At 36.5% G+C, this 27,213-nt stretch overlaps 4 protein-coding genes across 9 annotated transcripts; 2 read left to right on the top strand and 2 right to left on the bottom strand.

Moving 5' to 3' along the window:
* Positions 1–2,183: 2,183 nt before the first annotated feature.
* On the top strand, positions 2,184–5,367 carry LOC120016127 (WRKY transcription factor 72B-like). The gene is made up of 5 exons (XM_038868749.1): positions 2,184–2,340; positions 2,717–2,803; positions 3,250–3,813; positions 3,927–4,040; positions 4,242–5,367. The coding sequence occupies exons 1-5, from the start codon at positions 2,272–2,274 to the stop codon at positions 5,109–5,111; spliced, it is 1,704 nt and encodes a 567-aa protein (XP_038724677.1). The 5' UTR covers positions 2,184–2,271; the 3' UTR covers positions 5,112–5,367.
* Positions 5,368–7,318: 1,951 nt separating this feature from the next.
* LOC120016249 (methyl-CpG-binding protein 2) lies at positions 7,319–9,923 on the bottom strand. Its single transcript, XM_038868931.1, has 6 exons — positions 9,766–9,923; positions 9,559–9,664; positions 8,649–9,009; positions 7,988–8,447; positions 7,840–7,898; positions 7,319–7,632 (listed from the first exon to the last, which is right to left on the bottom strand). The coding sequence occupies exons 1-6, from the start codon at positions 9,797–9,799 to the stop codon at positions 7,588–7,590; spliced, it is 1,065 nt and encodes a 354-aa protein (XP_038724859.1). The 5' UTR covers positions 9,800–9,923; the 3' UTR covers positions 7,319–7,587.
* A 775-nt stretch (positions 9,924–10,698) lies between these two features.
* On the top strand, positions 10,699–16,993 carry LOC120016730 (protein IQ-DOMAIN 31-like). 6 transcript variants are annotated; one of them, XM_038869638.1, is made up of 8 exons: positions 10,699–10,935; positions 11,064–11,099; positions 11,985–12,095; positions 12,576–12,872; positions 13,445–13,648; positions 14,209–14,289; positions 15,048–16,185; positions 16,694–16,993. In XM_038869638.1, exons 3-8 carry the CDS (start codon positions 12,012–12,014, stop codon positions 16,723–16,725), a joined length of 1,836 nt encoding a protein of 611 aa, XP_038725566.1. In that variant the 5' UTR covers positions 10,699–10,935; positions 11,064–11,099; positions 11,985–12,011; the 3' UTR covers positions 16,726–16,993. The 6 variants fall into 6 exon arrangements, with proteins under 6 accessions (XP_038725566.1, XP_038725565.1, XP_038725564.1 ...); XM_038869637.1 differs by having other exon boundaries at positions 11,064–11,103; positions 11,975–12,095; XM_038869636.1 differs by having other exon boundaries at positions 11,038–11,099.
* A 461-nt stretch (positions 16,994–17,454) lies between these two features.
* On the bottom strand, positions 17,455–23,928 carry LOC120016729 (ABC transporter A family member 2-like). Its single transcript, XM_038869632.1, has 16 exons — positions 23,465–23,928; positions 22,626–22,857; positions 22,305–22,474; positions 22,012–22,197; positions 21,795–21,890; positions 21,510–21,710; positions 20,977–21,136; positions 20,658–20,884; positions 20,100–20,217; positions 19,911–19,987; positions 19,691–19,780; positions 19,381–19,524; positions 18,978–19,283; positions 18,815–18,895; positions 18,066–18,242; positions 17,455–17,940 (listed from the first exon to the last, which is right to left on the bottom strand). Exons 1-16 carry the CDS (start codon positions 23,834–23,836, stop codon positions 17,674–17,676), a joined length of 2,904 nt encoding a protein of 967 aa, XP_038725560.1. The 5' UTR covers positions 23,837–23,928; the 3' UTR covers positions 17,455–17,673.
* Between the last annotated feature and the right edge of the window lie 3,285 nt (positions 23,929–27,213).

Here is a 27,213-nt window from a genome sequence, read left to right as displayed (position 1 = left end):
TCCTCGCTTGAGGTTGTAATTTGCTTCTTATAGGTTTCAGTAGTCAGTAGTGTATAACTAGAAGTTAATATTATAACATTAATTAAGAATTTAGTTGAAGTGTTTTGATTTGTGAGGAAATTTATATATATATATTACAGTCAATTTGTCCACATTCAATGCTTTTGAACCAGTACTTTATAAATTTATTTGTTTTTGGAATTAATTGTTTAATTGTACGAAGTCAAAAATTAAGTTTAAACAAATGATTCGCATGAGATCACCGACTTAACAACTTCTTTCTTCAAAATAATGCCAAGCTAGCTTAGACTTCGATATATATAGTTAAACTAAACTATCCCAAATTAGAATACTAATAAATTAATTATAGAATTCATTTACCTATTCAAAGACGTTAAGAATATTTATATATATGCTACTTGGATCTCTCTAGCCATAAACTAATATCAAGTTGATTAATAAATTAAGTTGATTATAAAATTTGGTTGAATGTATATATATGTGAATGCTTGCATGTAATATATTGTGTACCTAGCTATATGCCATAAACATTAGTAGATTAAACACAATTGTTTTTTTCCCTTTGTTGATAATTAGACTGAAACAGCACCCCTTCTTTTCTTTTTCTTTTTTTTTTTGCTTTCTAAGAAATAAATTTTGATTTTTTTTTTGCTTTTTAAGAAATAAATTTTGATTTGTGTTAAATAAACCAATTTGGCACTTTTTTGTTTGTTGATATATTTTTTTGTGCATTTTGAGAATGATAAATTTTGATTTGTATCTTTCTTCTCTTATTTGTTTTTTGTTCAACTCCAAGTTGCCAAATTGATTAGAGAGAAACTTATAGCGTTGTATATCATCCACCTACCTCTGGAATTTATTAAAACAAAAGGTTGACAACGAAATACGTACAATTTCAGAAATACTCCTACATTTCCTCTGGAAAATAATGGCCACATAATTCTGGTATAAAGTTTTTTTTAAGGAGAAAAACATTTGAGTCACGATCATCTTGGATCTCGCCCTACATGATAAACATATGATACACGAGTTCTCCGTCTCACACGCACCAAACAAGGGGTAACTCAAAACAAAAATGTTGGAACATAAGAGTTAACCTACAATCTATTGTATTTGACAATAGTTAATCGTGTCAACTTACCAACCGGCCAACTTCCTTCGAGTTAACTACCAAGTTGATTGTGTCAATTTTTCACTACCACAAACAAAGCACATTAGAAGCATTGATTTTTCCCGAAATAACGAAAACCCTAGAGCCATAACTTAAAAAAAGAAAAATTTATGGACATGTGTTGATCAAAATCATTGTTTATTACTTTTTTTTTTAATGTAGATTAATAATATATATCTATTTATTAGTAACACTATTTCTAATCTAGGGTTTAACACTTTATATTTTCCAGATTCTAGCTTTCTTTTAATGAAAGGTCAACTGTATGGACCAATAAGAGGCCATTTTCTTAATCCCATATTTTGACCTAAAATCTTACTTGTCTTTTAGATCAGAAACCCCGGTCACCAACGGTAACAGGAAAGATGTGTCAATAGTTTGACCTTGCACTAGTAACCATATGACTTTTGTACTACGACACGAAACTTCAAAAAGACAAACTCTATACACGTGTGTATACATATATATATCAAACTCTATACACGTGTGTATACATATATATATCAAACTCTATACAAAATTGTCAGATGGGTCATTATTATTGCCTCTTTGTCAGATGGGTCATTACTCAGTCAAGCGTGTGCGCATGTCACCCCGCATTATCTTCCGACACTGGGTCTTGGTTCAGGTCTCAATTGATCCCCATGTCTCAATTGATCCATGGAAATTGCATGGTCTTTCGTGTGATCTGAAATTTGCCAATCAATTGTCTAATAGATAGATAGGTGAGTAGATTTCACGTTTCCACCTCGAGGCCGAGTATTGAGAATTGAAAATATATCTCAACCTCTCACATGTTATCTTAGACGTTGAAGTTGAATTCTTCTAGTTTTGATAGATAATATAAAAATAATATTATTAATATAAATCGTGTACGTATATTAATATTTTAGTGCAATTGGATTGGGGTGTTGACATTTTTGTGTGATGGACAGACTAACAAGTTTGAATTAATTTTCCACTGGTCAAATACTGCAGGCTCTTCTTTATATACAAACAAAGCTCGTCAGTTTTTCTACAATTAATTAAGGGTTTGAAGAAAATATTTATCAAGAACAAATTACAAGAAGATAGCAACCATGGAGGACGATTTTAAGGAAGATAGAAGGGTTGATGATCCTGATAGTTCGAGTCACAAGGAGGAGAAGGTGAGGCTTTTAATTTTAATTCCCTGAAATTCATCTCCCTCTCTCTCTCTCTCTCTCTCTAGAACTCTCGTTTTATTTTTCCTCTCAATAATTTTTGCTTTTTTGCCTGAAATTTGTTCTTGAATATATACATATATGTATATGTATAGATATAAGCTGGATCGACTACAATACTACATGGTGTCGAAGAGATTGATTTCTTAATTAATCAAGCAGATTAATATTTATGAAATTAAATCATATATTTAAATTTTAACATACATATATATTTACATATTGAGAATTAAGTTGAAATTATTTGTTCTAATTTCTCGATGATTTTAGTTTTTTAGACTTGTAGTTATAAAGTAGATCTTGATTTTTCTAAATGTTTCAGGTTGGAACGAAAAGACAATACAGTGAAAACGACGACGTAAAGCCATCTTCTTCATCAAAACAAAACAATTTAAGCCACACCAAGCAGGTACATATAGATAATAAATACACAAAGAAAAAAAAAAAACTTGCATACGTCAACATGTGCACACACAGTCACACACATGTACATGTATCTATCGAATCTATTGATACACAGAGAATATATACATATGATAAAAATAATGAAATTTTTTTTTCTCCAAGGCATTTATATATATATATATTAATCTAGATAGATTATCTGTTAATTATTGATTTATGTGTAGTTATGGATAGTAGGTATTGATTGATATACACAGAAATTATATATATTGTGTATATGTGTGTGTAAATATATGCAATGATATGCACTTCAGCATAAAATTTCCTAGAAAAAAAAGACCAATATCACTAATGGAACCAAAGGGTTTTTAGTTACATTTTGTTGCAAATATGTCATTAATTATACATATATATATATTAGCTGAGCTTCTCTCTTTTGCACTTATGTAGGATGATCAAGTACTTGAATCAGCCAGAGCAGAAATGGGAGAGGTTAGAGAAGAGAATCAGAGGCTTAAAATGCGCTTGGATAGGATAATGAAGGATTACCAGACCCTTCAAATGCAATTCCACGACATTGTTCAACATGATCATCAACCAAAGAAACTCACTACAAACCCTAACAATCCTCATCTAGAGATCGAAGAACCTGATCAGCTTGTCTCGCCAAGCCTCAGACGGTTTTCTTGCGATGTAAGGAAGGATGACGAGAAGAAGAAAAGCTCAAGCATTGAGAAGAATGCTATTAGGGAGGATCATCATGAACAAATTGATTATCGAGATGGATTGAATCTTGGACTGGGATGCAAGTTTGAAGCATCAAAGTCAGATGCAAGTGATCCTCCAAACAGTAGTTTTGAAGAACAACAAAAGGACGACGCCGCGGATACTAATTGGATTCCTAATAAAGTTCTCAAGACAAGTAAAAGTGTTGGAGGAGACGATGAAGTTTTGCAACAAAACCCTGTCAAGAAAACTAGGGTTTCTGTTAGAGCTAGATGTGATGCCTCAACGGTTAGTATTAAATTAGTGAGTTGTATATAATTGCATTGACTTTGCTTATTGCTTTTAATTATTCATGATTATCATGGAAAATTAAATCAAGGTTTCACATTTTGATAATGTAGATGAATGATGGATGCCAGTGGAGGAAATATGGACAAAAGATCTCAAAGGGAAACCCTTGTCCTCGCGCTTATTATCGTTGTACTATTGCACCATCGTGCCCCGTAAGAAAACAGGTATTGATATTAGTTACTAATTTATACGTACATTGATAATTGTTAGATAAATTGTACTCAAAACGTACTCGATTTATATGGTTAAATGATCGATGTTATGCCAATAATATCGGAATCAGAAAAATAAACAAATTATTAGTATATCAACATCCAAGAAAAATATTATTTTCTAAGTCTAACTTGATTTTTATGGAATTTCAGGTTCAAAGATGTGCTGAAGACATGTCAATCTTAATCACAACATATGAAGGAACTCACAACCACCCACTTCCAATCTCCGCAACGGCAATGGCTTCCACCACCTCTGCGGCCGCCTCTATGCTATTATCCGGCTCATCCTCCCGCTCCCAAGCCGGCCCCGGCCCTTCCACAACCGCAGCCGATCTTCATGGACTCAATAATTACTATCAATCAGCAGCTGATGCATACAAGTCCAGCCAATTCTACATTCCTGGTTCTTCATTCTCATCTTCATCACACAATTCACACCCAACAATCACTCTTGACCTCACTTCATTCCCACCATCATCATTATCATCATATAATTCACTCTCCCACTTCAATAGATTCTCTTCAATCCCTAAATTTTCTTCCACAAATCTTAACTTTAGTTCCTCTGAATCTTCCACAATGCCATGGAGCAACAATGGGTCGTCATTCCTCAGCTATAATAGGAACCAAATTGGATTTCTTAGTAATAGTTACCAAAACTACATGCACAAGAACAACATTAATCCAATAATAAGACCTCCTCCTCCCTCTCCTCAACAACAACAATTCTTGCAAGAGAGTACTATTGCCGCGGCGACTAAGGCAATCACAGCTGACCCAAGTTTCCAATCAGCATTGGCAGCCGCTCTTACGAAGATCATCGGTGATACTAACGGCGCGGATCAAAGAGGCAATAATAATGGATGTGGATTAACAACTTACTTGAACAATAATACATCTTCAACTAATCTTCATCAGCCAGGAGGAGGTTTATCGTTTGTGGCTCCAGCTTCACTCCCATTTTCCATCCCTAGGAGTTCAGCTGCTTCTAAGGCAGAAAATGGAGACCAAACCAATTGATGGGTTTGTGGGTGCTCATTGATATATGTAAGATAAAGAATTAATTATGTGCATTGGATATTTTCCTCTCTCTCTCTCTCTCTTTTTCCTTGATTTTGTTGGGACAAAGTGCTTAATTTGTTGAGTACAAGATGTTGCTGTTTAAGTAAGATAGGTTGAAATCCACATAGTTGAGGTTTTTTGTTTTTTTCATCGTTGTAGAATTAAACAGGTGCACATGTATAAGCTTGAGATTAAGATTTATATTCCTTCATAAGTTTTTTCTCTTTTTTTTTCTTCTTCAATATTATGTATATTGTGCTGCAAAAAATTGGGCTAATAATGCTTGAGACCCTCAAAAAATGACCCCCAATTAATGTGAAGTGGGTCCTACATGTGTGTTTTTAATCAATAGTTATTTTAATGTCACATAGATTTAGGGGTCAAATTTTGGGGGTCTCTAGCATTGTCCATTTGTAGGCACGCAAAGGATTTGATTGATTCAGAGAAAAAAAAAATTCAGGAATAAATAATCATTTTCGGATGAAATGAATAATTTTTCTGTCAACTAAATTTCGTCTACTTAAAAGTTAAAAACTAAGGTTGTGTTTGGTATCACTTCCAAAAAATTTGAAAACAAAAATAAAAAACAAAAACATAAAACATAAAATGAAAACATAAAATTGAAACTTGTTTGGTTGAACACTTAAAACTGAAAGTATAAAAAAAGAAGTGTGTTTATTCTTTTATTTTCATAATAATGAAATATATCCACACCACTATATTTTTCATAACTGCAGCCTTTACCGTGTCTATTGCAACGTAATTCATCATTGAAAACATCAGCAGAAAGAAAAAAAGATAAGAAATAAAACAATAACCCAAAGTATATTTAATCATTCTCTTCATATCTCTATGCAATTTGCAATCTGAAATATTAAAGAAAATACAATCTATAATAAGTGTATCTAGTCATGTTTCCAAAACTTTTAAAAACCTTTTTTTCTTGTTTTCAAAAATTTTGAAAACCTATTTTTGGTTTTCATAAAAACCAAAACAGAAAATACAAACAAACAATATTTTTTGTTTTTATTTTCTATTTTTTGAAAACTAAAACAAAAAACAATAAACAAAACTGATACCAAACAGACCCTAAGTTTGGTAGGAGAGCTTACCATAGTTGGCGAGAGGAAGGTTCCAATAAAAGTACACATATTTTTCTATCGGAATCTTTTCAAACATTCCCATGTCCAACCACCACACATCCTCCTCCCATACTTAGTTTAAGTACATGAGCTTTGCTGCTTCTTTGAGGGCTTTTTTTTTTTTTCCTCCTCTCTCTTTCCTTGTATAGAGAACTTATAATACAAATATAGCTGCAAACACTTATTTTACGGATATGGGGTTCCAAAATTCGTTTTAAATTGTAAAATCTATAATTTGAAAAGTATGCTATATTACACCATATTTTTATTTTTTTAATTTTTAAAATTTGTGAGATTTTTTTTCCATCATTAAATGCAAAATTGTACACTCTAAAGAATTGGAAAACCCTCAAATCCTTATTTTACCCGGATGGGGGGCCTGGAATCCCTCTTACCAGGAATTCCTGGAATTGTCTTGATCTGAACCGTTTAATTGATCTAATGGTCACATTAGATTCCACTTCATCATGCAGACAGCTATTTGCCACAATTAATGCTTGCTTTTAATTACTCAACTTTTTTGATTTCCCTCCATATCACAGACACTTGAGAGAGAATTCGCAAGTTCGAACCTGAAGATGTCAAATCTCTCTCGGTCTCTCTATGGCTTTAATCTCACAATCGTGAAGTGAAGCAATTGTAAAGATAACTCAAGTTAATCGAACTAGACCAGAACAAACCAAGTTGAAATCCCTAATCACATAAGTTTAGCCCATGAAAGTCGCATAAGCTGGCAAATGAATATAAACTGGACCGACAAGTTTAGCCCATGAGACTTGAATAAGCTGACAAATGAAAGTATGAAACCCAGGACTCATGGCAGAGCACCCGTTGGCCTTCCAGCCAGCCCAGCTTCGATTCCCACCAGGGTGGGGTTGGGATATGACGTTTTATCTGGGGTGGATAAGGGGATATGAGTGTAATTGCCCCCCATTCGAGGCCTTGCCCGTAAAAAACAAGGATAGGCTATTGTTTTAGAATGCATTATTGTGACAAATTTAAAGTTCAATGGAAACTTTACAGGATTAAATAGCAATTTGCTCCTTTACTTCACTCAGACCAAAAAAATAAGTTCATCCATTCAACATTTTTTCAATCACCTGTAATTTGAAATTACCAAATACAAACAATCTCTGTCAATCAACCAGAAACAAAGTAGAACATCCACAATAGACTTGACAATCTTACCTGAAACCTATACAAAAGAAAAGCTCCCACTATAAAACACGGAAGACAAACTCGAAAGGATATGTAAATAACAAGCTTCAGCCCTTTCTGTGCGAACTTTCTTGCTAATTCACTTCAATTTGAGTCAAACCCACTGTGGTTGGATCATCCTGAAACAGAAAAATGCAACTTATCTTAAAATGTAAGAGCAGATCAAAACATTTAGCACCGATCAATTAAGAGTTACTCTCGGCTGTCTCATAATTGATATAGCAATTCACCATTCAAAAATTGGCCTAATCTACCATAGTCCATGAACACCAGAATTATCCAATATGCCAAATGTAAAATTACTTTCTGTGAAATGAGCATTATACCATATTCTCTTTGTTTTCTTCTTCTAGTGGTTCTGCCACAGTGGAGGGACTAACTGGACCTGCAAATGTAAGTAAATCATTCACCTGCACATTAAACATATCTAATTGAAGTGAAAATAATGTCCAAGTGATTACTCCAGACACTTGCCTTCTTCAGTAGTAGATTTCTTTCCCTGCTTCTTGGCCTTCTCCTTTTCCTTGGCGGGCTCTTGCTTCTTTGACTTCTTGGACCTCTGAGCTCCAGCTTCTGTATTAGATTTTGAATTTGCAGTATTTTTACTCAACGTTCTCCTGTCCCTAGCTGCAGAAGTAGTCCTCCGAGCATTATCCTTATTTGCTGACACCATGACTGAGGGAACTTGAGCAGCATCAGTATTCAAGGATCTTGGCTTCAGCTTCCTAGTTCCCACAGTGGAAGACGAGCTGTGAACTTCGTCTTCTGAGGATCGAGTTACCTCCTCTTCTGGCACCTGCGAACAGGTTTTAGAAACCTGCTCCTGCTCTGGAGTATCAGGAATATTATAACTCTCAAGCAATTCTTTCAGAGGTTCACCAAGGTTGTGGCGCTGTGCATAAGATTTTAGTTCATCTCGCATGCGCTGAATAGGCTTTGATCAAGATGATTTTCCAATAAAAAAAGAAACATCAAACAAATGTCAAATCAACATATCCCATCTCATAGAAAAACCAAATTAGTAGTTCCTTAAAAGCATTAGAAGTTTATATGTCAATTATACAATTGCCACAAGGCACACAATTAATATTAGAAGTGCAAAAAAATAATTAGGGGATAATACACACTAGCATACCTCACAACCTGCTTCTAAGGCAAGTTTGAAGAAACCAAGTGAAATTGAGTGCTTAGCAGCAGCCTCGGAAAGCTTAATTTGAGACAACCAATAGGATGCTGAGGACAGCACACTAAACCTCCTTCGGCTCGTCGGATTTGAAACATCAGAAACAGGTGTTTCGCTTCTCCTCTGACCATTCCCAGACCTCCTTGTTCTAATTTCAGAAATTGGGGTGACATTCCCTGCTGTTGCCTTTGTACCGGGAGTAGCGGTCGACTTAGTTGGAATAGAGAGCCTTCTGGGTGGCTTAGCAGATTTTTCCTTCGCAGAGACATCAAGCACACCCATACTTTTACTAACAGTTGATGCAGGTCTTCCCCTAGAAAAAAAATGGTCTCTCTCATTGAGATGTACAAAGGAAATGAATATGCCTTTCCTTAACAAAAACAGTTCAGATCAACAAATTAAATTTATTTTGCACACTCTCAGTGTTATCCTAATTTAAAAGCCCCAGAGGCTTTTGTTAAGGTCCAAGCTTCACAAGCCCTAGAACTCACCCCGTAACAGTAACAGATTAATGGATTAACAGCTTTAGCTGTAATTATCCTCTGGTAAGCTTAATCTACTTGCTTCAGCTTAAGCTCATCAATTGACAATAGAAAACCCACAGCAGCAATTTTTACAGACCCTTACATCAATTAATAACTAAATTACTCAAAAGAAAAACAGAGAAACTAGAACCACCATTACGAGTCAAAATTAAGATTTCAACATAACGTAACTCCTCAAAATTCACACATAGTTTTCAGGATTTCTTGAGTTTCCTCTTCAACAGAAACTCAAATTCTCCCGACAAAAACAAAATAGAAGCAAATAAAACAAAACCATCACAACTGTGCAAGCGAACACGAGGAGAGAAAGAGTGAACCTCTTGGATGCGGAAGAAAAGTTAGAGGGATCAGCTACTGCTACCGGTGGCTTCTCCTCCTTCGATTTAGTGGCAGATCTGAGCGGATACCTAAGCTTTGATTTCTCTACAAATAGGAAATTGAAAATTAAAGAACTAGCAAGCTTAAATCACAAAATCCTTGAAAGAAAAGACGGAGAATCATATATACAGTATGCAGTGCCGTACCTGGAACTGGAAGAGCATTATTTGGCTGCTCCATTTCTTCTTTGGTCTCAGAATCAGAATATCAGTAGTAACCCGAAAATGCGAGTAGGTTTAGCCGTTTAGGGTGGATTTTATAAAGAGACGCCGATGCGAGACTTTCATTGCTTCTTTTGTACCGATCACATTTCACTTGGGCGGGAAACTCTGAACCTCTCAAAGGAGGAATTAGCCTACGCGCCTACCACTCGCTCTCTTATCCCGACACGTGTTGAAATTTTGAATTGGACACGTTTGGATGAGAGAGTGGAGGTAGACTCGCCAGGGGTATTTGGTAGACTCACAACGCAACAATTGAAGTTTGAATGGGTCCGTTGATGTGAGTGGGACCCGGAGACCCATGATAAGCGCTCCGCTTTTATTCGAAATTCAAATTTCAAAAACTGCTTTGTGCCGTTGGATCAGCAAACTGCTTATACGGACGGCTATTGACGGATACAGCCAGACATGCTAGAGAGTAGGGACCGAGATGGGCATACCCTCGGGTCAGTCGGGTTCAAGTTAGGATTCGCGAGTTTTGATCCTTTTGGATAGCTACGTAGGGCTGTAACTACCCTATTATTGAGCACGGATCCAGCGTGGCAACCAACTCTCCTACTCCACGCTCTCTTGTCTCATCTTGTTCCACGCGTCCCGCAACACCCTTGTCGGTCACGTAGATGCCACGCATCAACGGCCAAAAAACAATCAAGCGTATGACCATTGTTTCTTGTTGGGGGCATAATCGTCATTATTCAATGCGTCAGGATAAAGGAGGTGGACACTTGTTCCCGAAGTAACTGCACCCTGTAGTCCCCCGACGCAACCGCTTTTATTACCAGACACAATTGGCTGTAGACGATCTCACTGTAAGCTCTATAAGAACACATTCAAAGTCAACCAAGAATTCAAAACTATCATGGAAAGTCATTCGATCATTGACTGTACTGCAGAGCTCCAGGGTCTAACGTTGAACACGCCCGTACCATACTATAGACTTCCATTTTACCCTGATTTTTCAATTTTTGTTTTTTTTTTTGCTTACCAGTACAGACTCTGGAGTACAGAAAATGAGACAGGGAGTGAGGAGAGGGAGTGAAGGAAAACTGTTGCAACTTTAGATCGCCATTTTCTTCATTTGCAAGCTCGCTTGAGGTGAATTTTCTTTCTCTCTCACTCATTTGTGTAATATTATTGATATTCTTTTTCTTCTTCACATTCCTGAGACTCAATTTTTTCCTTAAAATTTGCTTTCAGTGTTTCTGGTTTTTGATTGTAAGCAGGAATTGTAGATTTGAGGTGTACAAGTCCCACATTTGGTAGGTAAGCTTCAGATCTGGTGCTAATCCAGCTCGTATGCTTTGTTTTTTATGTTTTCTCACTTCAGAGCTTTGATTCATTGATCGGTCTGCATTTCTAGTTTTCTAACTTGGTCAGATCTCAGCTTCTTGTGGCTTTTTTTTTTTTGTTCGTCTCTGTTTGTAGGTTTTTAATTTACTTGCCAAGGAAAAGATGTGTCCGTAGTTTTTTATTTTAGTCTATTTCCTCTTTTGTTTTGTGGGTTGGATAAGTGTTTTTTGCTTTTTGTCCGTAATTTTTGCATTTGTTGACTACAATTGTTACTTGTGAAGGTCAAAAGCTATCCGCCACTTGAACTAAATTGCATTATTAACTCCAATCCTACTTTTTTAGAAGCCAAATCATATGGAGAGAATGAGTGAAACATATTAATTTACCTGTTTGCTTGGGTTGGGGTGCGAGTAAGCTTGTGTTTGACTTTATCCTTCACTGTTTTTGTATGACAATTATTGGTACCAATATTGCTGTTGAACTACAATAATGTGGGAAATCCTTTACTGAAAGAATACTGAGATCAACAAAGGAAGAATGCAAGTTAATTTTTTTGGTGCCTTCTCTGCTGGGGTTACCATAATCATGCTGAAAGTCAACCCCACTGCCACCCACCTTTGAAATTAAATAATTAACCCGAAGTGAACTGTGAAAGGGGATCCATAGCTTGATGTTAAATGGCCTCATATTTAATATGCCCAAATTTTGCATTAAAAGAAAGTAGCACCAAGAAAATATCTGATTCTGGCATTTCTTCAGCAAAATAGAATTCCCTGTATCATGTTACAGTTGCAGTTTATCCTATGTGCTTATAAACTTTTGTCTTGTGGTCTGATGTTGGAAGTGTGCTCTAGGTATTTGTTGGACCTATTCTCCTTGCCATGGGGAAATCACCAGCAAAATGGGTTAAGACTGTGCTGTTCGGAAAGAAGTCATCCAAAAGTAGTACTTCAAAAGGAAGGGAGGTAATCTAGAGATAATGCTCACACATCCCCTATCACACATTGTTTACATTAAAGTTGTCTATGCATCCGCGGAATGATATGTAGTTCATGATATTTCTGAGGGTTTTAAATGCCCTCTAATCTACTTGTATAGATTTCTAATGCCAATTGAATTTGTGTGGGGCCTTTGTTTAGTTCACTTGTGGGATTTTGTTACGTGGAATAATAGATGCCTTTGACTTTGAGCATTTCAAAACTAAGCTTTTCCCCCCTGATTGTAAATGTAATGCACAGATGACTTTGTGCAACCGTCGTTTTGTTATGTAAAATCAATATTTTGCTTTGGAGGAATCTCTTCAATAGAGGAACACAATTTGATTGTTGCCCATTTCTTCTTTTTTTTTCCCGTCACAGTGTCACTCCATCTGTATCAAAGTGTGTACCTAGATACTGGTAATGGTTTTAAAGTTATACCTGCTTCAATTTGCTCTTTGTGTGCAGAAGTTTGTAAATGAGAAAGAAATATCGGTTGGTTCCAAGGCATTAGAAGCGAACATGCCTTTAATTCCCTCTGGTGCCTCTCATTTTATCCCTGATACCAGTGACAGAGATGAAAATATGTTAGAACCAGAGAGTATGAATGCTGCCAATTTATCACAAAATGGAAGAACAGCGTTGCCTGCAAATCATGTTGCAGATTTGCAAGGTTCCATAACCCAACATGCAGCATCTGATCCTGAACAACTGAGGCTAGAGCAAGCTGCGACAGTGGTGCAAGCTGCTTTTAGGGGCTACTTGGTAATATTCTTTTGTTAATAGCGCTGTTAAGGTGTGGTAAAATGATTGTTTGGTGTTTTAATTGTGGCTCCTGACTGCAATTTTGCTTGTGAGGCTCATTTTCCTGGGGACTCAACTTCGATAGAGGATGCACTTTGAACATTTGGCATTCCTTTTTGAAAAGGAGTAGTGAATCATGATACCTTACCTGGACACCTCCTTAAGAGTTGCTCGCATTCCTATGTTTTCCGGTCATTGCTCATTTAAAGTTTTTCTTCAAGTTCTTTAGTACTTGATGTTAGGTTCCACTTTAGACCTAGTGAAACTGAGTGGGGCTAGATCCCTTCTTGTGAAGACTCCCTCTCCTTCTTGTCCTGCTCTATAGGAGAAGTGGGTATAGAAAATTTTTTAACATTGCAGCCTTGCTATTAGCCTAATTGCTGAACTACCTTCGTAGTGGGTCTCTTTGGCACACCCGAAGAGCTTGATTTGTATTTTTCGCATTTTTTGTTTGGTTTTGTTTATTTGCTTCATGTTTTAAAAAAAGTGATTGTGGAGGTTGTGACTTTTCTGATTACTATTTTCCTGTGAAGGCACGACGTGCATTTTGGGCTCTGAATGGCATAATAAGGCTACAAGCACTTATCCGTGGCCATTTGGTTAGAAGACAAGCAGTTGCTACTTTTTCATCTATGCTAGGACTTGTCAAGATACAGGCACTTATTCGTGGGAGAAAGATCAGGTGTTCAGATATTGGATCAGAAGTGCGTGAAAAGTGTAGTCTACCAAAGCCTCTGGTAATTATTTTATTGAGTGTCTTCTCTAAAAGTGGTCTGATGTGTGATTGCAACTTTTCATTTTACACCTCGGCTGCTTTCTTGGAACTAATTGCGAAGCATATTATTTTGTATCATGGTCCAGGACAATGAGTTTGATTCAAAAAAATAATCTTGGTCCACGAGTTGCTTGGCAAGGATTGACTTTTCGGGGTTCACGTAGAGCTACTGACTATAGTGAATTATTTGGTTATTAAAAGACGACGTAATTGAGAAAATTCACAAGACAAAGCATGTGTAGTTCGTTATGCGGTTATCTCTCTATTCACATTTTCTCCTCATGTATTGATGATGCTTGTTAAAGCTCAAGTGTTTTTTACTTGTGATCACTCTTTAAAGATGCCTTCGACCTGCTCAATTCTTTTGGGTTTTTCTATCACAAACCAAGGAGACAACTAAAATCTATATATCAAGTTCCTGTTTTTACTTGTTGAAAGTGCACACAATCGCTGGTCCACAGTGTACATGCATTTGAATATCTCCCTTTTCATGCAATTTACTATTTTTCATCTTTTTGTCAGGGGGAAGAGATCAGAAGTTCTGTTGGAATTTATATGCCTATGCTGACTGGGAAACTGTCAACAAATGTTTTCATACAAAAGGTGTGGTTTTTTTTCCTGTCTTACTTCCAAGAATGGTCATATTACTTCCCTTTTTTTTTTCAAATTTCTAGTGTACAGACCACAGAGGTAAATGAATTGATAGCATGCCATATACTCAAGGTGACCTAAATGTATTGACTGGCTTGATTCTTATACTACAATCGCAGATCTCAGGAGACCCTTTTAAGAAAAAAAAATTTAGTCCTGGCCTCAGGATGTGTCTCGCATTTAGTAGTGAGTTTACACTGAATCACTTGATACTAAGCAAATAAAGATCAGATGAAATATCATTCAAATGTTATTTTATTTGATATTGTTATTGGAATATTAGTTTATTGGATATTGTTAGAGCCCTGGTGGTTCTTTTATAATTTGTTGAGATCTTTATATGAATCTCAGCTTGAGCTTTGTCTTTGTTATATATGGCATTTTATCAGTGGAAGGATGTAAGGAGGTCACAATTGAGGATCTCGCCGTGCTTTATTTGGATGTAATACTGGCACGTTTGTGCAATATTTAGGCATTTTATTCTGTTACTAGATTACATGGCATCAAATTCATCTGCTAAGTCTACTTCCATATGTACTAGCCCATCATTATAAATTTTGATGAACACAGGTTCTGATATTAGTTCTCCGTATGACTCTCACGTAAATGTGGTTGGCAGTGCCGCAGTTTACTTTATTTTTTTCAATTAGCCTACGCAAAGATTTCATTGCAATTTTTTCCCTTCTCATTTGTGCTAGTTCGTGTTTCAGCTCCTTGCATCATCTCCTACTCCGATGCCCTTGACCCTCAATTATGATTCCAGTGAACCGAATTCAGTCTTAAACTGGTTGGATCGCTGGTCAAAGTCTCAATTTTGGAAACCAGTTCCACAGCCAAAGATATATCCAAATGCTAACCTGCAGGTTAAGCAGGGAGAAGGTCATACTGTGGGAGCTGAAATAGGGCGGCCAAAGCGCAGTGTTAGGAGGATCCCTGCTGCAAATAATGTTTACAATAGCTCACTACATGCAACCACTGAGATTGAAAAACCAAAGCGTAACCTCAGGAAAGTTTCAAGCCATCCAGCAGAACCAGCACAAGAAAATCCGCAAATTGAACTTGAAAAGGTGAAGCGTAACTTGAGAAAGGTTCATAACCCCACGGCTGAAGATTCTGTCCAGGCAGAATTTGGAACTGAGAAGCCAAAGCAGATGCTGGAAAAGGAGTCAAGCAAGTTGGGGGAATATGTGTTGGAACCGAATGGAAATGCTTCAGGGGAGAAGAAGAAAGAGACGATCTCAGCTACTACCAAACTTCTAGATGATATGAACGGGGAGACAACCTCGATGTCCATCCGGCCTGATGTGAGGAAGAAAGATATAATAGGGACATCAGAACTGCCTGATGTGATGAAAATAGAGACAACTTTCACAGCATCCAAACGAGACGATGGTGAAACAAATCAAGAGACATTAGAAACAAATGGGGCATTAGATTTACCTCATGATGATCAAGTTGCAGTTGAATCAAATACTTATACTATACACAATGGTCAAGATGAAAGTCTCTCGATAACAAATGGGGAATCAGGTCGTAAAGATGATTCAACAAACAATGGGAATCAGAAATCAAGTAGGAATTCATCCACTCCAGCTAAGCAAGATCGTGCAGAGAATGTTCTACTGAACAGTCCTACATTGCCAAGCTATATGGCAGCTACTCAATCTGCAAAGGCAAAGTTGAGATTGCAAAGCTCCGTGGAGAAAAATGTTGTCCGGCGTCATTCTTTGCCATCTACTAATAGCAAAATCAACTCTCAGTCACCCAGGACTCAGAGAATGGTTCAGGCCAGTGGTAAAGGAGGGAATAGAAGTGACAAATCTGTTTTATCTTCAAGGGATGGAAATGGTATGTATCAATAGACTTCTAAGACTGTCCTGAATTCCACATTTTATATTGATAGATAAGAAAGGAATCCCCTCGGCTCTCTTGAATACAGTGGCAGTTAGAATTCCTTCTGGTAGTTATTTGTGTAGGCATGCTAGTCATCTGTTGAGTGATTTTCTTCGTCTGTTAGAGGATATTGTTTTTGCATTCTGTTCATGTTTTTTCTTTCTCTTGTTTCTGTACCCTTATAGTCCTCATTTTCTTCATTGCTAACATCTTGGCTTTTGTTCTAGCCTTTTGTTCATATCTACACAATCTGAGAGGGTAGCTCTTCATTTGTAATGCTATGAGACTTAGAAATGAGTTTTTCATCTTAAGTAGGACGAAAAAGTTATAAAGAGGGGGGTTATTGATGTCTTCTTTTTTTTTTTCCCGTCTCCTGAGACAAGTATCTAACCTCGACTGTTTGCTGTTATTCTTTTCCTCAAGTCTTTTTGATATGCATTCTGGGTGGTGTTTGGTTTTGCAGCAAAGGTGACCCAGGCTGAGTGGCGAAGATGATTCTCGACGTTTGTGCTCCTGGAGTCTTTGGATTTCTCAAGTTTGTATGAGCTACCAAGTTCTTCTGCCGTCGTCGTTTGGTGCATTTGTCATGTAAAATTATGTCGGAAGACTAAAAGGAGTGTGTAGTTGTTAGTTTCATATTGACTCTTGAGTGTATATCTTGGGTTTTGGAGCTACAATTGCTTCCATCATACAAACATTAAAACTCTTTTTGTTTGGTTTTGGCTTGATTGCTTGCAGCTAATAGCGTTGATGTTACGGTACAGACTTCCATATGGTTGCTTTTTTAGAACCGTTACACACTTAAACCGATCATGTGCATTGAACCAATGGTTTTGTTATTTTCTGATCTGATCGTGCTTGCACTTGCTTTATTTATCTTTGTTTTGACGCTTGATGTGGGCCTTGCCCTGGGGGATGGGTTTCAATTCCTTGCTATAATTCATTTAAAAACTATGTTAAATGATGATTTTTTAAAATGAAATATCAGAGTTTAGGGGTTAAGAATTAGTGGTTTGAGTTTAGAGTTTATAATTTAGGGTTTTAAATTATAAATTAGAGTTTAGGGGTTGTAAATTAGTGTTCAGGTTTAGAGTTTTAAACAACAAATTAGAGTTTAGGGGATTAGGGTTTAGAGTTTAAGTCTTTTATGATTATACTAATCTGTCCCTAGAAAGCGAAGACACTTGAGAATCATTTAACAGATGGTTTAAGCTGGCGACAAAATTACATAACAATCTCACCCAATATAATTTATTATCTGTTATCAAAAAACAAACTCCATAATTTACAAATATACGTGTTTACGCTAACGACATATTACATAGGAATGTAATTTATTATCTGTTATCAAAAAACAAACTCCATAATTTACAAATATATGAATTTTTAAACATGGCCGAAAATAATATGATATTGGAAGAACTCAAAAAAGAAAGAAATATTTCAAGAAGTATTAGTAGCACTAATCTGGCTTGGGTCTATCACTATTCCACGAACTGGTCCTGTCCGGCCCAAGAAACTTCTCTGAGATGGTGCTGCTGAAGAAGCCATAGTCTGAACATTAGGAGGTAGTGGAACTTCAGGAGAGTGACCAGAAATGCAGAGGGCACCAGTATCGTCTTGCACCCAGTAAACTTCAACCATGATGCCTCTAGGATTTTCTGTTTTTTCTGTTCCTGGAATCCCAACAAATCTAGCCCCCACAGGTATCTGCAAGTGCCAATGTAGTAGATATGCAACTATCAAAATATATGGACTGGATTTTTACTATTAAGTTTTTTTTGACACTGATAAAACTTGCCGTGTGAACGTAAATGTCGAACATACTATCATACCTCAACGGAGGCTCCGGATGTCAAGTTCAAAGTGACCATTCTCCCCTCAGCAATAGCACTTTCCAGCTCTGCCTTCTTTGCAATATTTAAGAAAACTTCTTCCAGAGTTGTAAGACTGAGTTGAATGTCGGTTATACCGAATTCAACCTCTCTGTCTTGGAGCTCAGCAAAAAATTCCTGTTCAAAATTGCAAATGAAATAAGCAAGCAAAAGATACAGAAAAGGATTCAGTAAACCTTGACTGGATTGTAGATCTAATGCATTTTGTGTTGCATTGCAAGGAAAAAGAAAGGAATATTTATGCTCTTTTTTGGACAAGGTGCATACTAATGGCATTGGAAAATACTTAAGGAGACATCATTCTCTAAGTTATAATTGTGATCTCAACATTTTGGAGTCCAATAAAGGGGGAGCCAAGTAACTTGAGACTCCAAGCATTTGGTGATCTCATTTTTAGCTATATATGCATATTCAAATTGCAAACATAGGACAATGCCATCCATTTTCAAAAGGATTTAATTGGGGTACCATTGTAAAGAATAGGAAGATTACAATCACACACTACCTAAATTCTGTGGTGGAAAATCTCAAACGTTGTGTTTACATTTCAATAGGCCTTGTCTTATGTTGCAGTTCCAAAGTGTACTCCGTAGCATTTATAAATGCTTAGAACTAGTACACTGTTTCATTCTCTAAAATAAGTTTTTGAAGATAAGGCTCAAAACAAGAAAAAGTAAAGAAGTACTTACTGTCAAACGTCCCTCTCTGTCATGAGGAATGATGAAAGTCATGAAAGCTTTGTTCTCTTCTTTCGGAACAACATCAAGGCGCTGTCAAAACATTTGCACGAGTTTAGAAATCAGAGTTTTGTCAGACAATAAGAGTCAAAACCACTTTATATTTGTGACGTACATGCTTAAAAAACTGCTTGACAGCCTCATGATTGGTCGTGGCGACAGCATCGCCATTGGCAGGACTTTGTCGAATATCGCTTCCAGCAAAGCTAACATTAGCAATAAAACCAGTACCAAACCGTGATTTTAACCTGATTGAAGTTCCAATGCAGCGGAGCCTACCCTTTGCCATAATTCCTATGCGGTCACTCAAAATGTCTGCTTCTTCCATGGAGTGGGTTGTTAGGATAATGGCACGCCCCTTTTTAGCATCCTCTATGATGTCCCACACATGCCTTCTTGTTATTGGATCCATGCCAGTAGTCTATGGATTAAATAAATTCATAATGTTAAATCTTTTTGAAAACTGCACACATTGATCAAGTACACATGCATGACACACAGTTCTTTAGGTTACATACCGGTTCATCAAGAATCACTAATTTTGGATCACCAATAAGGGCTATGGCAACACTGAGACGGCGCTTCATTCCTCCACTGTAACTCCCAGCCCTCATTTTTGCTGCTTCAATTAGCCTTACCTCCGCCAATGACTTCTCAGCAACCTGCATTCAACGACAACTTATCTTAACAAAAAGAAAGAGATAATAAGAGATCATTACTGCCATGGTACGTTCATCAAGTACGAAAGTAGAAGCTATGAAATAGGTTAAAATCTTCAAAGTTAACTGAATATCTAAAACAAAAGAATCAGGAAACTTTTCTACGTACCGATTTGATTGAGGCTCTGGGTAGGCCTTTAATACTAGCAAAGAGATGGAGGTGCTCTCGACCGGACAACGCATCCCAAAGGATATCAAACTATGAAGAGAATAAAAGTTTGCCTTTTTACTGTAGTAATATATGAAGGATTTATTCTAGTTCATATGCTGGAGATTTGCATACAGATAGTCATACGCCTCCAGAGAGATAAACTGAGAGAAAGACTGACCTGAGGACAAACCCCTATTATTCTTCGAATATTTGACATGCTAACAGAGCTTCGTACAGAATATCCGTAAATCAGTGCTGTAAACAAGCCAATTAGATTGTTAAAAAAATGCCTCAAGAACCGTTGCCAAGTCCCAAAAAAGTTGTACGACTCATGACTCGAGTAAATGAAATGAGAGCCGAATACTACCATCACCAGCAGTCACAGGTGTTATGCCAGTCAAGCAATTGATTGCAGTGGTTTTCCCAGCACCATTGGGTCCAAGAAGACAAAATAACTGATCTTTTGCAACATTTACCCATAGTCCCTGCAGGTGATTTACATATTAGAAGCAGCAATGAATTAAATTCATTCTCAATCCTAATTATATTGGTCATTTTGTTTTACAAAGCCAAAAGACGAAAATTGAACTAATGGGAAGTCTAAGAAACAAATATGGTCGCCAGAAAAGACATCTCTGTGCATCAAACTAAGACTTAATACAAAACCCCAATGGGCCAACTATCTATCACATGGAATGGTTTTCATTATCCAGATTCATGGACAACCACCACTTCAACATTTCTGCTTATAAAAACTGAATATTTTTCAGAAAATAAAGGACTATGCACTGGACCGACAAGATACTCTACATTTTTAATTAGGCAAGCTTTCAAAAATTTCATTACAGGAAGTACAAAATCTCTGTTCGGCACCATTTCTAAAGACCACAATACTGAAAACTGTAGTTGAGAAGAGCTTCTTTACCTTAAGAGCATGGTAAGGTGAATTCCTTTTGCATTTACAGCAACCAATGTTCCTGGAGCCAGGATAAGTCTTTGCAAGCCCACGAACCTGAACTGCAACATGTGAATCAGCCACACCTTCCCTTGCTTGCTCTCTAACAATATTTTCCTCTTCAAGGACATCTTCATCATCTGGAGTAACATGCTCAAGTTGCGGGACTGAACCTATACAACTACAAATGCCACCCTCTGTAAAGCAAAAGGATATAAAAATACGAGTCAGTTACCTCTTTAGTAAAAAAGAAGAGTGAAAACATAGATTGAGTATAAAGCTCAGGTACCTCGGACCTTGTCTCCCCCTTTCCCTGTCCAATATCCAGGCTTTAAAAAGTAAAGTGTTGATCTTCTTACACCAGATGCATTTGGAATTACATTATCGAAGTAGAGAGCCAAAACAAACCAGACAAAGAACAGAGACACGAGCCATAAGTAGATATCATTCTGTCAAGAAAAAAATGAGAGATAAAATAACTGCAAAGACAGAGATCAGGTTGACAGAAAAAGAGAGAAAATTAAGGAGCACAAATGCATGCATCCCTCCCCTAAAAAGAAGGTAAAGGTAAACAACTCCCGTGCACAAGGCTCCCGCAATGGATGGGATCGGCACAAGACCCTCACATAATCCTATAATCTCTAGGTTGCACCCCTGTAAATCCCCTAAAAAGAAAATGGAGAGAAATGTTCCCCTCTTTGTTCCTGAGAATCATATTGGAAGCAAGAAGACGAGAATAATGGCTAAGGGGTAGCCGTAAAGTGCATCCAAAAAAGTAATTTATCTTGACATAAAGGGTTTGAGCTAGAAGCTATTGCATACAATTGTTATCACACATTCGTTATCATTTGGAGCACAGTCTGTCCGCCTACTCCAGCTAATCCCAATATCTTCAGGGGTAGAGGTTGCACCAGAAAGCAGTTGTAAGGCTTGAGCAAGAAGATTTGGTGGAAACAATGACCAAACAATTCGAAAAATATTAGAGATGCTTTTCCTGTATGGAAATCCAAATCCTGTAACAAGCTGCAATAACGAAGAAAAAAAAAGATCAATCATTACAACTTACCAAGAATGTGATATACGAGACACTAAGCAGAAGAATCTTACCTGAGTCAGAAAGCTAACAATAAATATGAAGAAGCCCACTGTTGTGGCTGATGATGACTTGCTCATGAAGGTCGAAATCATGAAGCCGAAACCAATCTAGGATGAAATTAAAGCAGAAATTGACAAGAGGGCTAGATAAAAATCGGCTGTCCTATAGATAATGGAAACCATCATTCATAGGAGAATGACCGCTAAAGGGTTAATGCAACAATCTTACCATATTAAGTTCGAAAAGGAAGAACAGGAGGAACAGCACCGCAAAACTGTTGTTCAAGAAGAAATCAAACTGAAACATCATTCCAAACAGAACTATGAAAAGTGAGGAAAGAAGTGTAATGATTCCCTCCCATGCAAGCCACGAGGACCAGTAGGCAGATCCATAAAGACCCATCATAGTCATTGCCTGAGAGATTTATAAACACAGTCATGCATACAGACAAAATTGTTAGTGTTTTGCAAATGGCCAGCAATTTAAACCCTGTATAACTTCAGACATAAGAAAGTCAAAACCTGCCGAAGTTTAAGCTCCTTTTCTGTGACCAAAGAACTGATTTGGAACACAAAAGCAAACATGGCAATTGCAAGGATAAAGGTGGGCCCAACTGTTTCAATTGCCGAGAAATTACTTTCTGCGGGGTGAGCATATTCCTTAAATCCGACAACCCAGCTAAAGTTTGGATCTGAGCATAAACAGATTCATAAAATAAGTAACATGTTGAATTAAAAGGAAAAAAAAAAAAAAAAGGTGATGCATCGAAAGAAAGATAAAAAGAGAGGAAAATAGGTTGCGCCCGCAAGTATCACACAAACCATATGAACCATGTCTAATACCTCCAAGTAAAGACCTAGCAATTTCACGCTCGGCCGCAATCTGAAGTGGAATTTGAAATTTGAAAGTTGGATCTTCAAAATGCCCTCGCACTGCAGCTGGAGTGGAATTTGTTTGTAAACCGTAACTGATTACAGTTGCATTTCTTTCAGTAAAATGAAGAGCTCCAGGACAATGCATCGGATTGCCAAAAAGCCAAGCATCTACTTCCGCGGGTGTTTCAAATGATTTAACCTGTACAATCAAAGGCACATAGAAGATCATGTCACAATACCCGAACACCGAACCCTATTTTTTCCCAGAACGCAATGTTACAGGTAGAAGAACCATGACATCCACCAAAACAGTGTCCATTAGCTACATGAACGCTGCTATTCAATCTCTAATAAACCTCCATGGCTCATTTAACTATGAAGAAAATAGGAGTAGTCCTCATTTCCTCCGTCTAGTTTTACTTCAAACAGTAACCAAGATTTTATATCTTAAGAATGCTATTTTATTGAAACCAATAAAATAAGAACAGAGTCAAGAAATAAATATTATAATACTCTCATCTCTTCTTCTTTTTTTCATTTTCAAATTTTCTTTCCAGCACCGAAAATCTGAAAGATTCTCTAATAGCAGTATAGCACAAGAACTTTAACTAATTGATCAATCAAATAAATATCTACAGATTTATAGTACTTTTACTGTCCCTATCGCTTCAAAACTGGTGAAGGAAATCCAGGGTTTCTAGGAATACAAAAAACAGTTGTACATTTCTCTAAAATCACGAATCCTTTTTTCTCGCAGCAACCAAACAGAAATTATTCCAAAAACAAAAACCGAATCACAAACAAACCTTATTGGAAGGAATCGGCCGGCCGGGGTTATTATCCATGATGGCTGTGACGATGCCTTGAACTTTGGCGCTTCCATTTCCACTCCAGACGAAGTCAAAGCACGGGAGCTTCACATAGTACTTTTCCTCGCAAGGCGGGATTGGAAAAGCCGCCAAAAGTTTAGGATTGGTGACGCTCTTGTAGGCGGTAGTGGTGGCGTATCGCGCCTTAATGGCCTCCTGGATGCAGAAGATGAGGAAGATGAAGAAGAGCGACGAGAAGAGCTGGAGGAACGTCGCTGGCTTATTCCGCCATGAGAGCAGGAAGTTCTTCTTGAACAAAGCAGTGAATTGCTGAATCAGCAAAGGAAATCCTTTCCGTAAACCCGCCATCTCGAGATCTAATCCTCTGTGTTGTGGAGTATTACTATTAGTTACAACATCTAGCGTGTCTTTGAAGTACTGAATGAACGCTCTCTCTGTTCTGGTTCGTTGGCTTTAAAAGCGCGGTTTTGCGGTGTGAACAGTGTATTAATGCTTCGTGAAATAAATGGGCTTGGTCTTCGATAATATAACACAAATGCCATTGTTGTGCTTAATATTATTTCCATGATTAATTAATTTAAAATTAGGGGCGGCTTTTCGGAGAAATTTGATGTGGTCATAAGAATTTTGATAATTTTACTTGTTAAAGTTTGACTTCTCTCCACTACTTGAATGTAGATGTTAGCGAGCTAGGGCTGTTCATTTGGAGAAAAATATTCAAGTATTCGGGGGAGGTCTAGTTGTGTTGAAAAACATTGGATTTAATCGGGTGTATCAATTTAGTGCACCAAATTTTTTGAAAAAAATTAAGAAAAATCATTAATTTGTGTAGTATTTAGAATGACGAATCTAACGAAATAAAAATAAAATTCAATATGAAAAAAGCAAGACAATTTTACATCATTTGATACAAACTCAAAACAATCGATTTTTAATCGCGGTGAATTTGATTTTTATTTAGAATCCAAATATATATATATATATTGTTGGATTTGTCATGGTAAACACTACACATTTACTATTTTTCTGATTTTTTTCCATATTTTTCAATACTAAATCTCCCCTAATCCAATATTCAATAGTGTTCATAATCGAGAATGACATAATATAAATTTAGTTTTTCGACTTCCAATAAGGTGTGCGTATATATTCTGACCCCTGAGGATGCGGCTGTATCATGCGGTGTCAACTATGCTTTCCCCAACCAAGGATATTCTAGTCATTATTTCGAATTATAGTAAATATATATTATGCATTATATATGTATAGTTTCATTGTCACTGAAAAGTCATCATAATTTCGATTCGCACGTAAAGTCCAAACCACGCTGAGAATCTGATATTACTTGTCCACTACGTTTAACGGGTAACTTTTCAAAATAAAATAAAATACAATTTAAAAATTAGTTACCTCCGTGACCGTTGAACACGCGGCTGTTCACGTGTTTGCGGCATTTTAAAAATTAGTTAACTCCGTGACCGTTGAACCTGACTGGTCAAATCTTTACATACACCTATAATAATTCTCGGATTGGTTAATCTTACCTAATCATGGTAAATTGCATTATTCTTAGTTCGTACATTTATCTTCAGCTGACAAGAAAAACTATAATTAAAAGCATATTATCTCATTGTAAATCATGAGGACGGTACTTTTATTCAATATATTTGTCTATATTTTCTCAACTTCCTAAGATATTTTTGGAGAGTCGGATAACCTAGCCAGTTATTTCTCTAGGTTTAGAGAGTAAAGGATCTCCCTAGAGGTTGACAGTTCAATTCTTAGTTTGCACAACTATTTTCAAGTGGTTTCCGCTAAGTCTTGGCTTGATTAACACGTCGGATAGATTTGTGCATTCCTAATCTGGCATGAGTTTTGGCTTAGTGGTTGTCCAAAGGACACTCTTGCTGAGTTATTCTCGGTTACCAACAAAAATTAAGGGTAAGGATAATTAATAATTCTCGTGCATGAGACTTGCGTAGTTCCAAAATCAATAGGGGGTGTTTCTATTTAATTGAACTTATGACCTTTAGGTTATACACATGCAAATCTATGATTAGACTCATATTCGCATGTGAATTGATAGATCAATAATTTAGTTATTTTTAAACATAAATTAAAATTTAACTGGGGAGTAAAATAATGATACGTGGATCGGTGGATCAATACCAAGTCCTTCACTGCTTAAAAAAACAATACATCAATAAGGATAACAATCCTATTTTTTTTAAAATGGATAATTCCAACATTGAATAATAAGAAATCTTTGATTTTCAAGCCAATTTGCACTCACTGGGAAAATGCATGAGTCTAAGTTTTCACATATGAAATTAAGTCAACCCTTTGAATTATGACACTTCTGGCTAATTATCTATTATTAGTGTCACAGAATTCTTCATGGGAACAAGGGGAATTCTGCACTAGGAGCAATATCATCGTGGTCATGCTATGGTCTTTAACCCAATTTATCCTATTGTCAAGAAAATTTTTGTGCACGCATGTCTATTAATCTTAGTTTAGGCTCATATCAAATATCTAAAGGGCAAACTTATATCAAAAATAATAAAGATTTCAGTAATAACCATCCCAACAGTGTGTGGTATGTATTCAATGGGTCCCTTGCTACAATGTCACCATACCCAATGAATGCATACCACACACTGCTCGAATGCTTCTGGAATGATTATTACTGGTATCCCTAGCATTGTTGAACTTATACAGTATCATTATCGGTTACCAAAAAAGTCACAAAATTCTTCTTGATTAATCTTATTATCTTTGAATGCTATGGATTCATGTGTTTCACATTTGGTCCCTTTATATAAATGTACTCCACTTGGAGACCTTTGGAAAATATATAGATCAATAGTCCAATACTTTTCAAGAAATAATATGAATGTATATATGTCTTAGTCACTACTTGTTCAAAGGTTATTACTAAAAGTCCAATTCTATTTGATTGAACCAATAGCAATTATTTGTGTGCATTACAATTATAAAATAATCCTTGGAATTGGAATTTTGAAATTGACCATATACGATTAGTCCCAGAAAAAAACCGTCTATTGGATGAGTTCTCATTCAAAAGAAAATAATTTTTTTCTGGGGAATGAAGTACAACAAGGATACAAACCAAATGACTGTGCCAAAGTCTTTGTCCAACTTAGGAAGTTTCTTGTGGTTTTCCTTTCAAATAAAATAATATCATGATTTTAAGGTCCTTTTGTTATGATTTATTGATCTTTATGAATATATGTTGATTAATTTAATTAAATCCCTCCCTATAGTTTTCTTTAGCTTGTGTAAGATGATTAAGGTCATTTTCGTGGTGGCTTCCAAGAAACTACATTTTTTTTTTGCAAAATTGAATCCGACCATACATATATAAAAATATTATAATACATATTTAATGCAAAATCTAGAATAGTTGAATGATCTCCGCTGCATATTTTGAATATTGTTCATACTACACTACCACATGCACTTTTTTTTTTCATCACGAAGGATCATGGATCTTTAGCCCATGTAAACTTGATGAACCCGATATTTGAAAAGTCACAGGTATTGACGTACGTGGAGAGTACAACTTAAGTCCTCTAATTAGAAGAATTCATCCTTAGATAATTCAACCGCCCCCGAATGTTTCATCGCCTTCATGCACTTGGTCTAATATATTCTTGTATGATACATATTAATTAATTAATTAGAGGTATTTTTTTCAAGAG

The sequence above is a fragment of the Tripterygium wilfordii genome, chromosome 15, assembly GCF_013401445.1.
Source record: "Tripterygium wilfordii isolate XIE 37 chromosome 15, ASM1340144v1, whole genome shotgun sequence".
Classification (NCBI taxonomy): Eukaryota; Viridiplantae; Streptophyta; class Magnoliopsida; order Celastrales; family Celastraceae; genus Tripterygium; species Tripterygium wilfordii.
This window is presented reverse-complemented; position numbering and strand designations above follow the sequence as displayed.

Bases quoted from the DNA above. Each gene is read 5' to 3' on its own strand.
- LOC120016127 (XM_038868749.1), top strand. From the start codon at position 2,272: ATGGAGGACGATTTTAAGGAAGATAGAAGGGTTGATGATCCTGATAGT. The intron at 2,341-2,716 runs GTGAGGCTTTTA...TAAATGTTTCAG, and splicing joins CGAGTCACAAGGAGGAGAAG to GTTGGAACGAAAAGACAATA. The intron at 3,814-3,926 runs GTTAGTATTAAA...TTGATAATGTAG, and splicing joins CTAGATGTGATGCCTCAACG to ATGAATGATGGATGCCAGTG.
- LOC120016249 (XM_038868931.1), bottom strand. From the start codon at position 9,799: ATGGAGCAGCCAAATAATGCTCTTCCAGTTCCAG. The intron at 7,899-7,987 runs GCAAGTGTCTGG...TTACATTTGCAG, and splicing joins GAAATCTACTACTGAAGAAG to GTCCAGTTAGTCCCTCCACT. The intron at 7,633-7,839 runs GTATAATGCTCA...TTTCTGTTTCAG, and splicing joins AAGAAAACAAAGAGAATATG to GATGATCCAACCACAGTGGG.
- LOC120016730 (XM_038869638.1), top strand. From the start codon at position 12,012: ATGGGGAAATCACCAGCAAAATGGGTTAAGACTGTGCTGTTCGGAAAG. The intron at 14,290-15,047 runs GTGTGGTTTTTT...TTCGTGTTTCAG, and splicing joins CAAATGTTTTCATACAAAAG to CTCCTTGCATCATCTCCTAC. The intron at 16,186-16,693 runs GTATGTATCAAT...TTGGTTTTGCAG, and splicing joins ATCTTCAAGGGATGGAAATG to CAAAGGTGACCCAGGCTGAG.
- LOC120016729 (XM_038869632.1), bottom strand. From the start codon at position 23,836: ATGGCGGGTTTACGGAAAGGATTTCCTTTGCTGATTCAGCAATTCACT. The intron at 19,781-19,910 runs GTCAGTCTTTCT...TTCTCTTCATAG, and splicing joins TAATAGGGGTTTGTCCTCAG to TTTGATATCCTTTGGGATGC. The intron at 19,525-19,690 runs GTACGTAGAAAA...CGTTGAATGCAG, and splicing joins CCAGAGCCTCAATCAAATCG to GTTGCTGAGAAGTCATTGGC.